At 35.1% G+C, this 17,329-nt stretch overlaps 1 protein-coding gene across 4 annotated transcripts in view; it reads right to left on the bottom strand.

Annotated features, from left to right (window-relative positions):
- Window positions 1-17,329, bottom strand: part of ct (homeobox protein, cut) — a 135,390-nt gene that overhangs the window by 14,554 nt on the left and 103,507 nt on the right. For 2 of the 4 annotated variants that reach the window (XM_090114404.1, XM_090114403.1), the window contains exons 4-7: window positions 13,039-13,220; window positions 3,258-3,341; window positions 2,960-3,090; window positions 2,366-2,863 (exon numbers count right to left, since the gene is read on the bottom strand). In XM_090114404.1, the coding sequence (XP_089970530.1) occupies window positions 2,366-2,863; window positions 2,960-3,090; window positions 3,258-3,341; window positions 13,039-13,220 (895 nt within the window). The remainder of the gene's footprint in view (window positions 1-2,365; window positions 2,864-2,959; window positions 3,091-3,257; window positions 3,342-13,038; window positions 13,221-17,329) is intronic. The other 2 variants (XM_090114405.1, XM_090114407.1) reach the window with 2 other exon arrangements.

The raw sequence follows: 17,329 nt of genomic DNA on the forward strand, positions 1-17,329 counted from the left end.
AATTCGAAAAACAAATTAGAATCTGAGCGCGCGAACGATTATTCGATGTTCATTCGACCATAAAACTTTTTATTGATAAAAATGGATTGTTTATGCGCTGTTTTGTATAATTGGCATAATACTCGTATGTATTCCGTGACTTAGAACTAATCAACTAGAAGGTGGAAAAAACACTAATACCAGTTTGCAGTTCACGCCGTTTCCCGCCTACCGTTTTAATTAATAAAGGCGTTTTTGCTATTCCGCGATCGCTATTACAAATGGTATGGGCGGCGACTGTAATTGACTTAATAATCTAATAAGTGTATACACAATTTTTTTACATGATAATGAAGATTTAGTCAGGCTTCAGTAGTCATAGGCGGGTATTTATTCATCGATTTTATTGAGTGAGAAATGAGTATTGCGAAGTGCATTCGAGTGTTGAATACAAGTATATTAACAAAGCGATTGCCTCTGTTTATAGTATCGTAGCTTTTTGTATCGATAGAATTGAAAAACTATCTTGTTTCCAATCAATAATCTGCTTATTGTAATTGAAACTGCAATCGTTAATGTTCAATGAATAAATATTGCTTCATTTGCTAATGTAATTGTAGTTTTTGTTGTTTAATCTCTTTTGCTTAAAGAAAAATAATAGAAAATATACATAGGAAACGTCGATCTGGCAACACTCGGACGGGAGAACTAAACGTGGGAAACAAACACACAATAGTGCACTGTAATTGTGTTATTACTGTTATGTAAGAGTACTGTTATCTGCAGTCTATGTTTGTTTGTCCTCAAGGGCCATGGGACATCTATGGAATATTAGTTAAAAACATCAACCATTTACTTAGATTTATAATATCATCAAGGCGTAAAACTCAATAAAACATAATATTCAAAACAGTATTCTTACAAGAGAACAGTAAAAAAGATGTAAACAAAATTTACGTGTCACGCCCCTTGCATATAAAACGGCTAAAAGGATACTTTTATTCAAAAAATCAGAAACAGTTGACGTGTAACATCATGCACTCAAACTTATTCTGTAGAACAACAAAGGTGTTCTCACGGTTGCGTGCTGTGACCGCTTATTATTCGCTTGTTATTACAGTCCGTCATTACGCTACTCGAATCGATATTGTCAGAAAATCAATCTTTTTTCAAATTTGAGTCATGGCAACACTCATTATCTGTCATTTGTTATCTGTGGCGAACGCGGGATCAAGGACCGTCTTTGTGCTGATAGCGCGCTAATTACGAAATAGGAAATTGATCTTATCGCGTGTTTATTTTATTCATTTTACCTGAAGACTACGCATAATACAAAGGTCATTTGATTTTGAAATTGGCAACACACTTTTACCCTGTCATCATACACACACATACACACATGTGTTAGTGCATTACGTGTTCTTTCTTTAAACATTTGCTATTGTTTTTTTAAACATTTGACGCAAAGGTCACACGGTCAGGTACGTTTTAGAGACAATATGTGTTTTAGTAACATAATTGTGTGCCGTTTTTCGTAAAACACACATCAATAAATCATTTTAACAACATCAAGACATTAACATTCAAATCCTTTACTCTTTAGCGTGTTTAAAAACTAAAACAAAATGGCGGGCGGCATTAACAAAAGCGACACGTATTAAAACTATAAATCGAAGTCGCGGTACGCCTGGGAGGGGCTTGACCATGTCCCCATTCCTCCCACCCCCCTTTATGTAGCAAGGGAGGGAATCTCGATTCTCTGAAGATAGTTTCCGCACAGGATACGACGGGATGAGGAGACGGAATAAATAAAAGGATAAGGTTCGGAGAGGAAACAACATAAAAAGTATTAAACAAAACATAAGTGCGGAACTTGAGTTGCCATCTTCGAGTGCGAAAAAGTATCTTACATATATTTCGTTAACTGTTATCTTAAAACACGTAACTTCGGATTTATGGGTACTTACTTCCAACGATGTACTAATTAGTACTAATTGACCGTGCTTGTGAATCGTTACGTGTTTTAAGACAATATTTTCCAATGCATTAGTGCGAGTTCGAATGACCTATCCTATTAATCGGAATGATGAAAGCCATTACAAGTTAGCCGATGGCAACTCGGTTAAAGCGTGGCCGGGTGATCATAAAAAAGTGACAAATTGCAAATGATCACCCAGATGAATGTTAAGCGCAAGCGTTCGCAAAGTTCGACCAAAAATATCTTTTGTTCTGCGGTTAATCGCTCGGGTTCACGTCTAATAGCTATCGTCGGATTCTCCCGGTGATTGATGGCGCGTTTGACAAGCTCCGATAGCGGCGCTAACCGTTCGGAAGGCTACGGGAACATGCGTCGAGTCTACCGGCACGTTACAACAACGATAGGTACCTTTCTTGGGAATGAGCGACTTGAGCAGCATGATGGCGGCCTCGTCGCAGGCCCACGCGTGCATCTTGCGGTACGAGTCGCGGCCCTTCTCCGTGAGCTTGTCCCAGGGCTTCGGCTTGGACAGCAGCTCGGAGACGGTGCCCTGCGACAGGCCCAGCACGTACTTGGCGAAGAGCCGCTGGCCGATGTTGTGCACGGACAGCAGCTCGCGCACGCGCCGGCTGATGTGCAGCGTGTCGAGGTTCGAGTTGGCGTATTTGTCCATGTTGTAGCGCAGCATCTCCTGCAGGCGCGCCTCCATGGGGTCGCCCTTGGGGATGAGCGAGTCGCCGAGCCGGCCCACGAGCGCGCCGGGCGGCAGCGGGCCCATGTCCTCCGCGAAGCGGTACGGCCGGTGCTCCTCGAAGCGGAACGGGCTGGGCGCCGGCGCGCCGTTGTGGTTGTGGTGCGTCGTGTTGTTGTTGAGCGGCGGCGGCGACGCGGGCCACTCCTCCGCACCTGCACACACGGCACGGTTACGCGGGCACGGGCTCGGGAGGGGGGCGGAGGAGGCGGGGGGAGGCGTACGGCGCGGCGACGGGCGCGGGCACTGACCTGGCTCTCGCCGCTCCGTGCTGCGCTCGCGCTCGGCGGAGCTGCGCTCGTGCTGCGGGGCCGCGGGCGAGCGGAGCGGCTCCGGCTTGCGCTCCCGCTCGCTGCCGCCTAGCTCCATCGACCGCAGGAGGCTGCAACGATACAATACACGTTCAGTTCATGCGATAGAGTAACAAACTATCTAATCTTTTGGGGAAGATTCTATGCAATCAAATTACTCTAATTTCTTCAAAAGCAGAATAGTTTCCTAATAGTGGATTTATGTTCTAAATAAGATCATTTTTATAAATATCCTTACTGATTTTGATGACCGAATATGTCTTTAGGGGGTGGTATTGTGTGTGGCCGCTCGTTCGGGCCCAGCTCCGAGAAACGGAGCATGCTGGAACAAGGAAAATACACATATAACTTGATACTATGTAACTTATTACTTTATCTCCTACGATATGATGTTTATCTACATTCACATTTTAAATTTTGAACATAATTTTTAATAACACAAATTATTAAAATATAGGTTTTTAGACACTTTACATAATCTACAACTAAAATATTCGTTCGAACATTAAAGTCTACCTTCCGATATAAATTAATTTACAATACGCGCTATCTGGAACATTATCAGGACAAGGTGGGGTCTTATCACTTAATATACCGGGTTCGAGCCCAAAGGGTTCAATCTCAATAAATTTATGAAAGGAATATCGGCAATAAGGACCGGCATATCGTATTAATTAAAATACTTAATTAATTCACCTGAAATGGTTTTAATCAATTCCTCTGCTCAATTTATTAAGGGTCTTTGCTAATTGTCGCTTTGATTTCTTTATTAATATTCGATACTTAAGTAATACCTACGTAATGCCTTTTAACCCGACGTCTAAAGGTACTTTTCAGTAATATAATTGTCGATTTGACTAAATAATGTGAATGTGTTTGTCCATCTTTCATGTAACAACTGAGCAACTTATTTCGATATTTTTTTGCATAAATACAATTTTATTGTTAGTCTTCAAAAATTATCATAGCATCACTTCACTTTAAAACCCTGACCTATATTAACAAATCTTAAATGATTGAATATAAAAAAAGATTTGATTTAATTTGAATAAAAAAAGACTTATTTCATATGAATTAAAAAAATAAAGAAATGAAACAAAATCGACTGAATACACTAAACTAATAGATATCATAATTAGCAGCATTATCAAAATGCACTGTCCACACGATTCCAAACATAATTCCAAAGCATGCACACACAAGGGACTCATGCCACTATACTCGTTTAATTTAAACTCCGATCAAAGGTTTAATTGATATATTAAACTGTAATTAAGGTACGAGGTGTTTACGACTGTATGGTAGCAATTGATCGGGGTTTAAACTTTGGTTAAGTAACGTTTTAATATCGATATTATTATAGACTCGGTAGGTATATAATATTATGAGGTTAGTGAATGAAAAGTTAAGATTAGATATACTATTTTATAAATGAGTTGTGCTTTTGTTTGAATGTTTGTTACTCAATTACTTATAAAAAGTGCTGAACTGATTTTGATTACACTTGGTACAGCAATAGTGTACAATCTCAATTACAATTTCAGATATTTTATGACCTTGAACGAAGCGAATTAGTTGTTTTTAATAAGTATTTTATTGTGTAATAAAAGTTTATTCTTCAAAAACATCATTAATTGTATGAAAACAAATGGGAGGCAAATATGTTTTCGCGTTAGCCGTTAATTAAAAGAAAACATCTTTGTTAATTCATTGAACGACATAGGAAGGTTCGTAATATTTAATGTACCTTGAAGGTTTTTAGACGAAGAGATGATTTTAAGCTTATGTAGACTAGCGAATGCGTGGAGTCGGTTAGAAGTTAGAACTATATTTTTTTTGGTACATTTTTTACATAAATTATTGTTTATTAAGTGTTAATAATGCCAGTCACGCGATACGATTAATTATTATTTATAGACTTATTTCATTTAGGTTTGTTATATCCAAATTTATTGGAATAATTTAATATTTATCAACTTTTAAGGACAACTTACAATGAAAACCGCAATCCTACCTACTATTCTTGCAGTAAAAATTTGCAAATCAACTAAACATACCTATTTAATTTATAAAGGTTACACAGCATGTCACGAGGCAAAGCTAGTTACAACATAAACTTTCCAAGGGCATGTGAAATAGTGCTAAAATCCATAGAGACGCTCCTAGTCTAACAATATTACCGTACTAATGCACTTGGAAAACTTTTAAAAGCGACTCCATCGTAACGTCGCCGTAAAATATTATCATGACACCAAGTTTTTACCTTAACACACTTATAAAGTGTTTCGATTTTATGCATCTTTTATAGTTCACTCGGTTAATAGGTTCCGTTAATGTTAACCCACTTCTTGTAGAGGAGTTTTAGACTTGTGTATCATAAAATTCATCCTACACTTGAATTAATATTGTCTATGTAATTTAGTTCGATTTAAAACGTAATGTTTAACCTATCTAGAGATCTAATTATCGGAACAGAAATCCCTTTTCTATTGATAATAAACTACTAAATATAGTTAAGTTTACCCTGCTAAACTATACATAGTTATAAATAATCTTGTTACGAAGAAAAACCTCATCGATTCACGAAACAACTCAAGCCAATCAAATTTCGCAATTCGTGCGCAATCAAAAAAGCAATCGCAATAACAATTGACAATCACTGGCGTCTTATCTCCACGATTGTGTTCCATCGACACAAGGCTTCAACAATACGCTGACGTCACAATCGAACGTTATCAGCCAAATCATCTGAGAGCGATAGCGCACGCCCCGCCCAGCTGGCCCGCTGACCAATCGCGCCCCGATTGATTGGTCAATACCGATCCGTTACGCCTTTCCGAACGCATCGACGCGCTGTCGAAGCCCGCCTGACGTTTGACGTTTCTTTTTTTTTTAATTTCAAACCGCGTGTGGACTCAGGCCGCGTTCCATGGCATAGACAAACAGCCAGTAAAAAGCTTAGACCGTTTATGGTCCCCAAAAATGTCGGGAAGCGTAAATTAGTTGATAATTTGTGTGTGACTAAACTTTCGTTAAATGTAACACAAACAGCGCCTAAGCAAATGGAGACAGGTGTCCACGATAGGTTTATTGATATATAGAACGCCTCGTATGTACCATGTACCACGCTATTTGCTTTGTCCTGGGTAATATGTAAATCGTGTGTGCTCAGTTTTTAATTACACAAGAGATAAGCGCTCTCCTATTTGCCTTTTTCAGTTTCTTAGAGCGTCAACATTGTTAAGTTGAAAAGTTGAATCGACTGCGTTTCATCGTGGTCCTTATTTTTATGTCTTTACAAACTTTAATTCTGTGAATTCAACGATGTTAACCGAAAGTCTGATTGTTGACACACAGCAATAAACATTTAAAATTCGTTCCCGACTGGCTTTCTTTCGTAAAGGCTTAATTTGACATGATAGTTTGTTTTTCGTATTAAGACACACGTATCAAGATTTATTGTGGCTCGACTGTAAACTAATTTGAGGGTCTTAACTCCGAATGAACACAGATTAATAACCAAAGACGCGATCCAATTTAAATTTGGCATCTTGGAATCGCAATCAAAATTCAAAAAGCGAACACTCGATCACGGCATTAAGCGGGATTTGGCGCGGTATCGTCTAGAAATCAATCTATCCCGCCATTAAGCTTTAATCTTCGGAGGCTGGCAATAACTTAATCCCGACTTGAGAAACGGTATAAATAAGCAATAAACCGCTACAGGTGCTTCGAACGGTTGCTATTGAGCACAGATTAAATATAGAGGATCACGATATTCGCCACAGATTACGTAAGATTATTTTTGGGCGATAATAGAGCCGGCCTGATCATGGGAAAGTCGACAAATGTTCGCGATCGCGTGTCCACGGCAATAATTGAAACGGGGTGGTTTTCTTTTTCTATTGTGTTCGTTATCTATCAGTTTCCGTGTAAGTCGATAGTTTTCTGATGTCAAAAGAAACGCGAGGGTGAAGGCACGAATATTTCGTACAAATACAACTGATATTTCGAAGTGATTTGTCGATTTTGCACTCGTTTTATTCCATGTTCACGATTTATCGTTTTATTTAGGTTTGATGTATTCTTTTACTGTTTTCTTCCGAAGTAAATCCTTTTTGAATAGAGGGATTTTAATGTTTCCTATGTACATATAGTTAATAGTAAGTATTTCTCCTATATCTAGTTATATCAAAGAAAATGTTCTTTAACGATTAATTTATGGATTAGACTCTGGATCCCGTAAGACTATAAGAGTTATGAAATAGGGAGTGTACATAACTATTTAGGCCAATAGTCAAGATTGGCCGTACCTAAACTCGGTCAACAAGACCATCCTTATAATCAGAACCGTTACAATTAATCACATAATTAATAATCACGCGTCCGTTGAACGATCATAAACTGCTACATCAAAGTAACATTGTTTATAACAAATTCGAAATTCATCGATTGATAGGTATTACACATTTTTTGTTTACGATGTTTGCACAGGCGCTATTTTATGTCGCGGTGTCTCTTTGATGTCACTCCTTTGACAGATGAAAGACGCCGCTCATAGGTCGGCCATATTGGTAAAAATAACACGTTAAACTATGAAAAACATTGGTTACGAGTTATCCGCTATTTATAAATGGGTTCGACAGTAAAATGCTTGTCACAGCTGGGATGAAGGAATTGTTTGTGTTACACTTGTACAAGTCCTTTGGTTCTTTGACGTGGTTAGTTATTGCCTGCGACTACGTATGTTTACGATTTTTTATAGAACTTTTACCGATTTATAACCGATTAGTTTCAATATCGTTTGATACGCAAATCCTATATATCTACTGGTCGAGTTACAAATAATGCACAATTAAAATCTTACTCATAAGAAAGTGTATGTTTATCTCATCTATTATTACCCCAAAATGATTGTTTTTGATAAAACTTGCACTTGAACTTGCCTATATCGTAAAAATACCTTTATAGGAAAACATACCATCTTTATCCTGCGGTTCTGCCCTATTCCGAGCTACCTATCTACATTTTTCAGCAGTTTCCTAACAGCATCACATTTTCCTGCATTTTTTTCAGCATTTTTATTTATAACAGCATCAAATTTTCACACCCGAACTCTATAATATACGTTTATCAAGACGAATGACACCTGATAGCAGGCAGGTGTTATCAATTGTTTAAACTGATCACTAATAGCTCTTATCTAAGGCTCTTCCGGCTGATTACTGAGAATCGTATGGGAATATAGATATAGCTAATTTGATAGTTTTAAGGTGATTGGCTGTGTCAATATTAATTATGGAACAGACTGCAATATTATTGGAATAGAAGGCATGACCATTTTTGTATTTGTTGGAAATTTATTTTCGTGAGCCTAATACGCAGGGTTGCTGGTACTCAATGGCGGCGAAAAGCTGAAGACCGAGCTCTATGGCGTGCCTTAGGAGATGCCTATGTCCAACAGTGGACGGAAAAAGGCTGAAGAGAGAGAGAGAGAGAGAGCCTAATACGTAGTAACTTAGGTTTTAAATTTGTAATGTTTATCAAATTTCATACAGATTTGATCAGCTGTTTTTGCGTAAAAGATTCTTCCTTCACAAAATTTAACGTTTCAATAGTCGACATTTTAGAATTAATAATTTATTAGGGATGCTGTTTATTTTCTTAACACTGTCTTTGGTTACAAGTAGAAAGTATGAACTTTTTCTTAACTTCAATGTAATTTCAGAAAACGGAATCGAACCTACAACCAATAAATCAAGTTCAAAAGATGTTTGGACAAACTGTGATTACTTTAAACGGTGTTTACGTTCGCGGTTGAGTTTTGTACGTGTTTACTGTAAACAGGCGTTAAGTGTTAACTGTAGTTTAACTGAAACATTAAATTGACGGCTCTATTAGTGGGTAAAATCACATCATTAACGTTACAGTTAATATCGTCTAGAAAAATTTGTGAAATACCAAGGTTTGCTTGTAAATTGTTAGTTAATTTGCAAGCAAAGTCGAGGGTAAAAGCAAGTTTTACTTATCAGCTGTTTAAAATTCATAATAGAAGCAAATTAGCATCTTAATATTGCTTGTAATGTAATCTAAGAAATGATTAAAATCAACTTTATATACTCGCGTGTGTTATAAATACAATGAATTTTATGCAGGAATTTCGATACCTAGATACTATTTTACAGTAAAATTAATATTTTTTTTTTTTCTGAAAAAGATAATACATATATAATTTGATGAATTAAAAATAGTGATAACAGGTTTCAAATAAACATATTTTAAATAAGGATACAACCAAAAGGTTGTTTTTTGGGTAGGTATACCTATATAATAATACATAGGTGTTTTTTTCACACTTTGGCTTTAAAAAGCTTGGATTTAAACTTGAGAGATATCGTTTATGCTGTCTTCATTTTAAACACTGGCAAAAATATTAACAAAAATAACAAAAAAAGTCTATTTTGGCGCCAAATAAAACAAACAGTATTTCCAAAACTACTGAGCGGATCAGCGGAGCATCAACAAATAAAATCCTTCGAAACCCATCCATTGACGATTTTTTCCAATTTTTTTAGTTTTTTTTAATGTTTGTACAGTATAGCAACGTTCAGTATGTAAACATACCACTTGTATGTTAAACGGTTCGAGATACGGAATTTAGCAGCCGACCACTGTTTGTACTGTGTATTGATTTACCAAATCGCTCCCAGGGTTGTTTTTTTGGCTTCCTGTAGGTGGGAACATTATCGATGTGGGGTAAATTAAAGTATTTTTTGGGATAAAATGTGTGAAAACTGAAAATAATAAAGTGGTAGGTACCTATGTAGCTTTTTAACCGACTTCAAAAAAATTAGGAGTTTTTTTGGCAGTAACTACTTAGTTGTGAAAATTTTCATCTATTTTTGTTAAATATTACGTAACGTACCTACGTTCTGTAAATAGTGTTAGTAAAAAACGAATTTTCATAATGCAGACCTAAATCTATTTATTACCTATTATGATATTTAAACACTTTCTTAAAAAAATTGAATCTACAATTATTAACAATCACAATCTCTACAATATTATTTTATTCAACATACAGACAACGTATTTATACTCTAACTAGCTTTATTCCCGCAGCTTCGCCCCCTGTGTCTAAAACTTAATAAATTATACAAATAAACCTTCCTCTTCAATCACTATAGAAAACCGCATCAAAATCCGTTGCGTAGTTTTAAAGATTTAAGCATACATAAGGACATAGGGACAGAGAAAGCCACTTTGTTTTATACTATGTAGTGATAATATAATAACAAGGCGCCTGTAATGTTATCAGTCAAAGGTAGGGTCAGCAAACAAACTGAACAAAGATCACTGCCGTTGTTTGTAATTATTTCCTATTCTCTGTTTATTGTGTTACTCATTTTTGTGCAATCTGTACTGTATCTGGAAATTAGTGATTTTGATTGTTTGTTTGAAAGCGCTAATCTCAGGAACTATTGCACCGATTTCGAAAATACTTCTGCTATGTACGTACCACGAGTGAAGACAGGAGCGCTAGTTTGTTTTGCACGCCTCATAAGCGAAGCGTTGAGGTGGGTACTACTGTCACTTCGCGCAAAACATCTGATTTTTCAAACTTAAAATGTCTTTATGTATCATACATTGCACTTGTAAGATAATACATACACACACATATTAAGAAAAAACACTATTTTTAACGTTCATGATATTTTTGATGTCATTTTTGTTATTTAAACTAGTTAAAAAACAGTTTAAAAAAGTTCTGTCTTGGACGTCCGTGTGTCTGTATGTGCGGATCCTTTTTCTTGTTAACACGATAGCGACCGAATTACTTTACTAATCGAGTCTTTTTTTTTTCTCTTACGCTTGAGTATGCTCAGGAATAGAACCCTTTCATTTTTCAGGGTCTGATTCGATGTGGTTTAATTGTTATTAAATAAACAAAAATAATAATTAATAAATATTTATTAAAAAAAAAATTATGAGGCGTGCACTTTTGGATTTTCCAAATTATTATTAGTATACGCTTGCTTGAAATTGACATTTCTTATTCCAGGAACTAAAGGTAGGCAATTTTATAATTTCTTCTGTTATCCAAAACCATGTTTTTGAGTGCACTTAATCTCAGTTTTCTATCGATTCATAATAATTTGACGAAATATAGAAATACATACAATCTCATCCTAAAACAAATCTCCTCAACCATGTGATAATTTTAATGAAACTCTGTTCCGCTGATAGATTCCTACAAGATACGGTGATGTTAATAAACTTGATAACGCCAGGTCGTAGACCTTTAGATTAGCTGTGTTTACAATTTACATCTAACGTAGGCCTTGAAATACCTTTGAGATCAGTGGTTAAAACAATGGTCTAGGGTTCGATTTTCCTATGTTTTTGGTTATATAGGTACAGTGGTGAAGCTGTAAAGCAGTATAGGTTCGATTTCCTATTTATTTTTGGTTATATAGATTCCTGCTTAGTGTAAAGGTCTGTTCAGGTACTGTGTGAAGGTTGTTTGTATGTAGGTATGTTTCTTTGTCCCTCTGTAACTACTAAATATTTCTACGAATTTAGACTTAATAGCAATTAGGTATTGTAGCATCGTTAAAAAATAAAACGTAGCTAACTTTCAAAATCGACGAAGTTATTTTTACGTTATGCATTTAGACACATAAACCGCTATTAACAAAATCATTCTCAAACAGTAATCAGTAAATTAATTTATGTGTATCCAAAACGGTCTAGCCGTTTTTGCTCTTTCGAACATATAATAGCAAGATCAACTGATTTACATTAGTCGGTTAGGAAACGCTTGCAAGAGTGTGTCGCAAAGTAATTATTAATATTATCTCTAAGAGAATATTGCACATTCTTGTATCAATATAACTCATATTATGGTATTTATATATTGACTTTTTATCTTTCTTCACTTCTATATATATTACTAGCTTTCCGCCCGCGGCTTCGCCCGCGTTTTCAAAGAAAAACCCGTTCCCGTAGAATTTCCGGTATAAAACCTATGTCTTTTCTCGGGAATCAAAATATCTCTATACCAAATTTCATGCAAATTGGGTCAGTAGTTAAGGCGTGATTGAGTAACAGACAGACAGACAGAGTTACTTTCGCATTTATAATATTAGTATGTATTAGCCTTATAACTCATAAATGATTAATATATTAATATATTAATATGATTTTTTTTATACATCACACCATTGAACATATTATAGTTGAATCGAAAATGTGATAGAGCTGCTCTATGTTTTCTTAATTCTTCATTTCATTGTGTTACGATTACGATTATTCATATATGTATTGTGTACCTGATATAATACGTATACGCCCTTTCAAAGAAAAACCCGCATAGTTCCCGTTCCCGTGGGATTTCAGGGATAAAACCTATCCTATGTATTAATCCAAGTTAGGGTAACTTGGATTAATACATAGGATAGGTCGTAATAGTATATGTATGCTTAATTTCATTGTAATCGCTCAGTAGTATTTGCGTGAAGGAGTAACAAACACACGCATACGTATCCATCCTCACAAACTTTCGCATTTATAATATTAGTAGGACTGTCTTAAGCGCGTCACACACGGTGAAGATACTATAATATTTGAAGTGAAACTTCTTTATCGGGGTTGTAAAAAAATTTAGTGTAACATTTTGCCGTTACGCGCCATCTTGTTTTTATCCCTACCACGCGTGATTCATAAGGTCATAAAGAAGTTTCACTTCTTACGTGTGTACACTATTACACGCACACATATTTATTTATCTTAAGATACTGTAACATTTTATATTACAGTATCTTAAGGTATCCGGTATCAGCGTTCTGACCATCATTTTTCTTTTTGTCATTGCGTACTAAGACCCCTGTAGAACCGCCATCCTGTTACAAATGGCCCACAAAATTTCGGGTCAGTTGTAACAGGATGGCGGAAATATTATAGTATCATCACCGTGTGTCACGCGCTTTATAGTTTAGCTACAACCTTCATCTACCTACCTGATCTCTCGTTTAATATCATCGTAGTCCCTCTGCGTATCCAACCTCGCTTCAAGCCTGGCTATGTGCTGTTTCTTTTCATCCAGCCTCTCTTCCAGCCGCTGCAGTTGCTTCGCGTGCGCTTCTTGAAGCGCTGACAGCGACGCTTGTAACCGTCTCACGTCTTCTACTAGTTGCGCGATCTGGAATAAAATGGATTTTATAGTGAGGAATAAGTTATGTTTATTATTGATTTTCCTAAAAATAGATAAAGAAAGAAAGAAGGAAGGAAAGGAAGATTTGTCTTATTTGTATAAATAAATGTATTTTCTTTCTTGGATATATCTTTAGGTAAATTAGAATCTATGTAATGTTGTTCAGATATTCCAAAATTATAAATATTAATTCCTTCATTATTTTGTAATTGAGAGGAATCTGTGTGCTCTCAAATTTGTTTCTAAAACAGTTTACGTCAACCATTCTAAAGGGAATGAAAATAATACTCAAAGAAATATAACAATTCGCTGAAAAAATAGTCTAAATATCTCCATAGGATTTTCCTGTTATTCATTTAAAAATGAACCTTGGACTTTCCGAATTAAACAGTAATTACTTATAACAATATAATACGTAACGCAGAACAAACAGTCATAAAGCATTATCATTTATTACAGATTATAAATAATATCTTATAGTCAAAAATGAAACACCAATCTCATTATTGTACTAATTAAAAGTGCCATAAAAATCTTAACATATAAGTAGAATTAAATTGTAAAATCGTATAAAATAATTTAACGCGTCATTTAGTTAATAAAATAATGCTTAAATAAACTAATAATAGTAGATATATCGTGTTTGTTTATGTGTCGTCATATATTTTTCATGATCATAATTGAAGAACACTATAATCTGTGGATTGTCGTTATAATATAATTAATCTGAAAAATTGCTTTTTCTACATGTTATTTTAATTTTCCTTAATTTTTTTCTTTCTTTTACTCGTGTTTATGGGCGGTGATGACCACTTATTAGATGACCAAGTCCTTTGCTTGCTCTGACATAAAAAAAAAACAAAATTCAAAATGGCGGAATTGACCTTCGGCAATCAATTGTATCAAGTGGTCATCGAAGCGTGGAGATGGCTAACGGATGCAGGAAGTCTGCTCTATAGGTGATGTATACACTATATACACTATATTATAGGTAACTAGGTATTTAGGTAAATAATATGTACCTAGGTAATCACTGTATGTGATAATTGAAATGTTTGATGTGATTTTTGTATTATATCAAGTTGATTTGTTTGTTTGAACGTGCTAATCTCAGAAACTGATGGAACGATTTTAAAAAAAAATTTCACCTTTGGATATGTACGTAATCTCTAAGTGATATGTACCTACCACGGGTAAAACAGGGGCGGACCGTAAGTGCTAAATAACTAGGTAATGTATTGATGGTTATATAGCGAAAAGTAAACAGTGTTGTTAACTTGTTTGTCTGTCGAATTATCATTGGAATGGCTATACTGATTTTAGTAGGATTTCTTGAGTCTGTAGGTTTTTGGATTTGAAGTGATCCAAGTAGAGCACTAGGCCGAAATCTTATGAGGAAAGAAATACGGAAGAAAATACAACTACTTAATTTATCAAACAATTGTTTACCATACAAATTGGACGTCTTTTTGATAGACAAGTTAATCTTCACAAATATTGACGCATTGTATACTTTATTACAATTACATAAAGCTGAAAATGCCTCGATTTGTTTACACCTTGACATATTATATGGTATCAGTTAAAAAGAACAAATATCAGGGAAACCTTGAATTTGACACGTTTGAAGAAGATTAAGGTTTTTAGTAACGTATTTGATTATTTTTATGACAATCGAAGTTGTATACCTAAGCCTTAATTGGACTACTAGCTTTTTCACGCGGTTTTATTTGAGTTAATATAACTTTACCTAAGAATCTTAATGAAAAAATAATTGAAGTTTGGTAACTAATAAGCATAATATGTATAAGAAAAAGAAAAATACTGAATGTCTAAAAAACAAACTTTATCGTAAGTGTATAATATTATGTACTTACTGAGATTTTCTTTTTTAAGGGCTGATTTTTCAATCCTTGGTTAAAACTTATTCGTTGAATAACGTATTAAACTACCATTTGAAAAATGTATTCTAATTACCTGTATTTGACAGTTTACAGGTGACATTTTAATATTATCGTGTAATACTTTATTGGACGGATAAGTTTTAACCAAGGATTGAAAAATCAGCCCTAAAACGACTTAAATAACTTGGAATATTCCTTCAAATAAATAGAATTGTCATGAAACTCGTTAGTTGCTCTTTATGAGCAATATTTTAATTAAATTTGAATTAATTAGTGGCCTAACTCCTGTTGTATCGTGGGTTTTTATCATAGATATTATTTAATTGATATAAAACATTTATAACATCTTATCTAGTAAAACCCACACATACATAATGTTAAAAGTAAAACTCACACATACATATCGTTAAATTATAATTACTTATAACATCATTAATACCTTAATATTGTACGAGAGCAATAAACTCAAAATTTTCCTAAACTAAAGTTTCCGCGAGCTGTAAAAAATATTAATTTAAATTAAATTAGAATTATAGTTGAATAGCTAAACAAAATATTTAAATATAAGCCATTATCTAAATTTGCTTTTTTTCAATTATAATCAAGCTCATAACAAGTAATTTAAGCTATTCATTTTAATTTATTCGTTCATTCCAAATAAACTGGCGTAAATACGGTCCGCACAAAAAGCTTGTAAACACAACGCATTCAAATAGTACAGTTCACATAAAAAGTATTAGCCGAAACGAAATTTCTGTCGGACAGAACCGCGAGTCATTATTGTCTTAATTCGGCCCTGCGTTGACCGCTATTAGACGATCGGTGTAGGTTATGAACGGAAGCGATGCCATGGGAGGTAGCGATTAATTAAATTGTAACTTGTTTATGACATGTAATTATTTTTTATTCAGTTTTAGTAAGGAAACATTTTATATGTCTAGTTGTGGAAAATCAAAACATGCATTATTATAATATATATAATACCTATTATGTAATAAAATGAACAAAACCGCAAAGCCACTAAATAAACTAAAGTTACAAAAAATGTGACTTGTAAAATATATCGTTTACATATTCTAGTGGTTAATTTAAACAATTTTTTATTATTAATAATGTTGTAATTACTTATTGTATCTGCCAATTCTTTAGATTGTACCATATGTATTGAAATCAAACACGCTTCTGCCCGCTTCAGCTCATCCCTTAAGCTAAGGGTTCCTTCAGGAGGGTTAAAGTTCAACCCCGACAATTACCTACAATCATTACTATGGACAATTATGTTTTCGACCGTCACAGTTACAGGTTTTTATTGGGCAGCTTTTTAGTTTAATTACTGGTCTTTTTCAACGCGTGGCTGCATGTCTGATTTGCCTTTTTGACTGTTGGCCTAACGTGTTGATGGGTTAGCACTTCATTTGTATTGCTAATTTCTTTGTTAGTCGTTGTTTGTTATAGGTAAGATATTGCCTCGTAAAAGTCTATAACTACAGAACCTAATAATAACGAATATTGGTGATTATAACATTCATTACGTCTTAAACGGGGATATTTGAATTAAAAATTTACATATCCTCTAAAACAATTATCACATCAAAACGCACTGAAACCGCAAACATAGTACCGAATGAAACACATTAACCCATAACAAGAAAAAGATCACGAACGAAAACAATGGGGAAGCGAACGTCAATAGCAAAAGACAATTGGAATCTAATAAAGTAACAAAACAGAACCAATTCGTCCCCTGACAATCCATCGTCATAAATTTGTACAAGGCTCAATCACAAAAGACGTGATGAAAGAACTTGTCTTTAGACGAATAAAAAACGCATAATACGCCATTTTCGCCGTCACAAAGTGGAATCCATGTCGGCTATCTGTCAAACAGGTCAAACATGAGAATTGGCGGGTTACCATTATTAGCCGACCGAATTTAAACGTCCACCGAACGCAAGGCCCGGCTACAACGCGACCCCTCTCTCGATTCCGCCGATCTGCCCAGCGATACCAACTGTTGAAAACAAAAAAGACGCTCGGATAGCTTCTACGGCGTGTTCCTTTTTCTTTTTCCACATCTATTGCTCACTGTATAGTTCTGAGCGAGTTTCATTTCGAGGAAAAATGATAAATGACGTGAATGATTGAACAGCCGGACATGAGTTTTGAATCGCCAAAAGAGATTTCGGCCTATCC

This window comes from Colias eurytheme, chromosome 21, assembly GCF_061535395.1.
Source record: "Colias eurytheme isolate Ceu_HAF_F1 chromosome 21, ilColEury1 Martin Lab GWU primary, whole genome shotgun sequence".
Classification (NCBI taxonomy): Eukaryota; Metazoa; Arthropoda; class Insecta; order Lepidoptera; family Pieridae; genus Colias; species Colias eurytheme.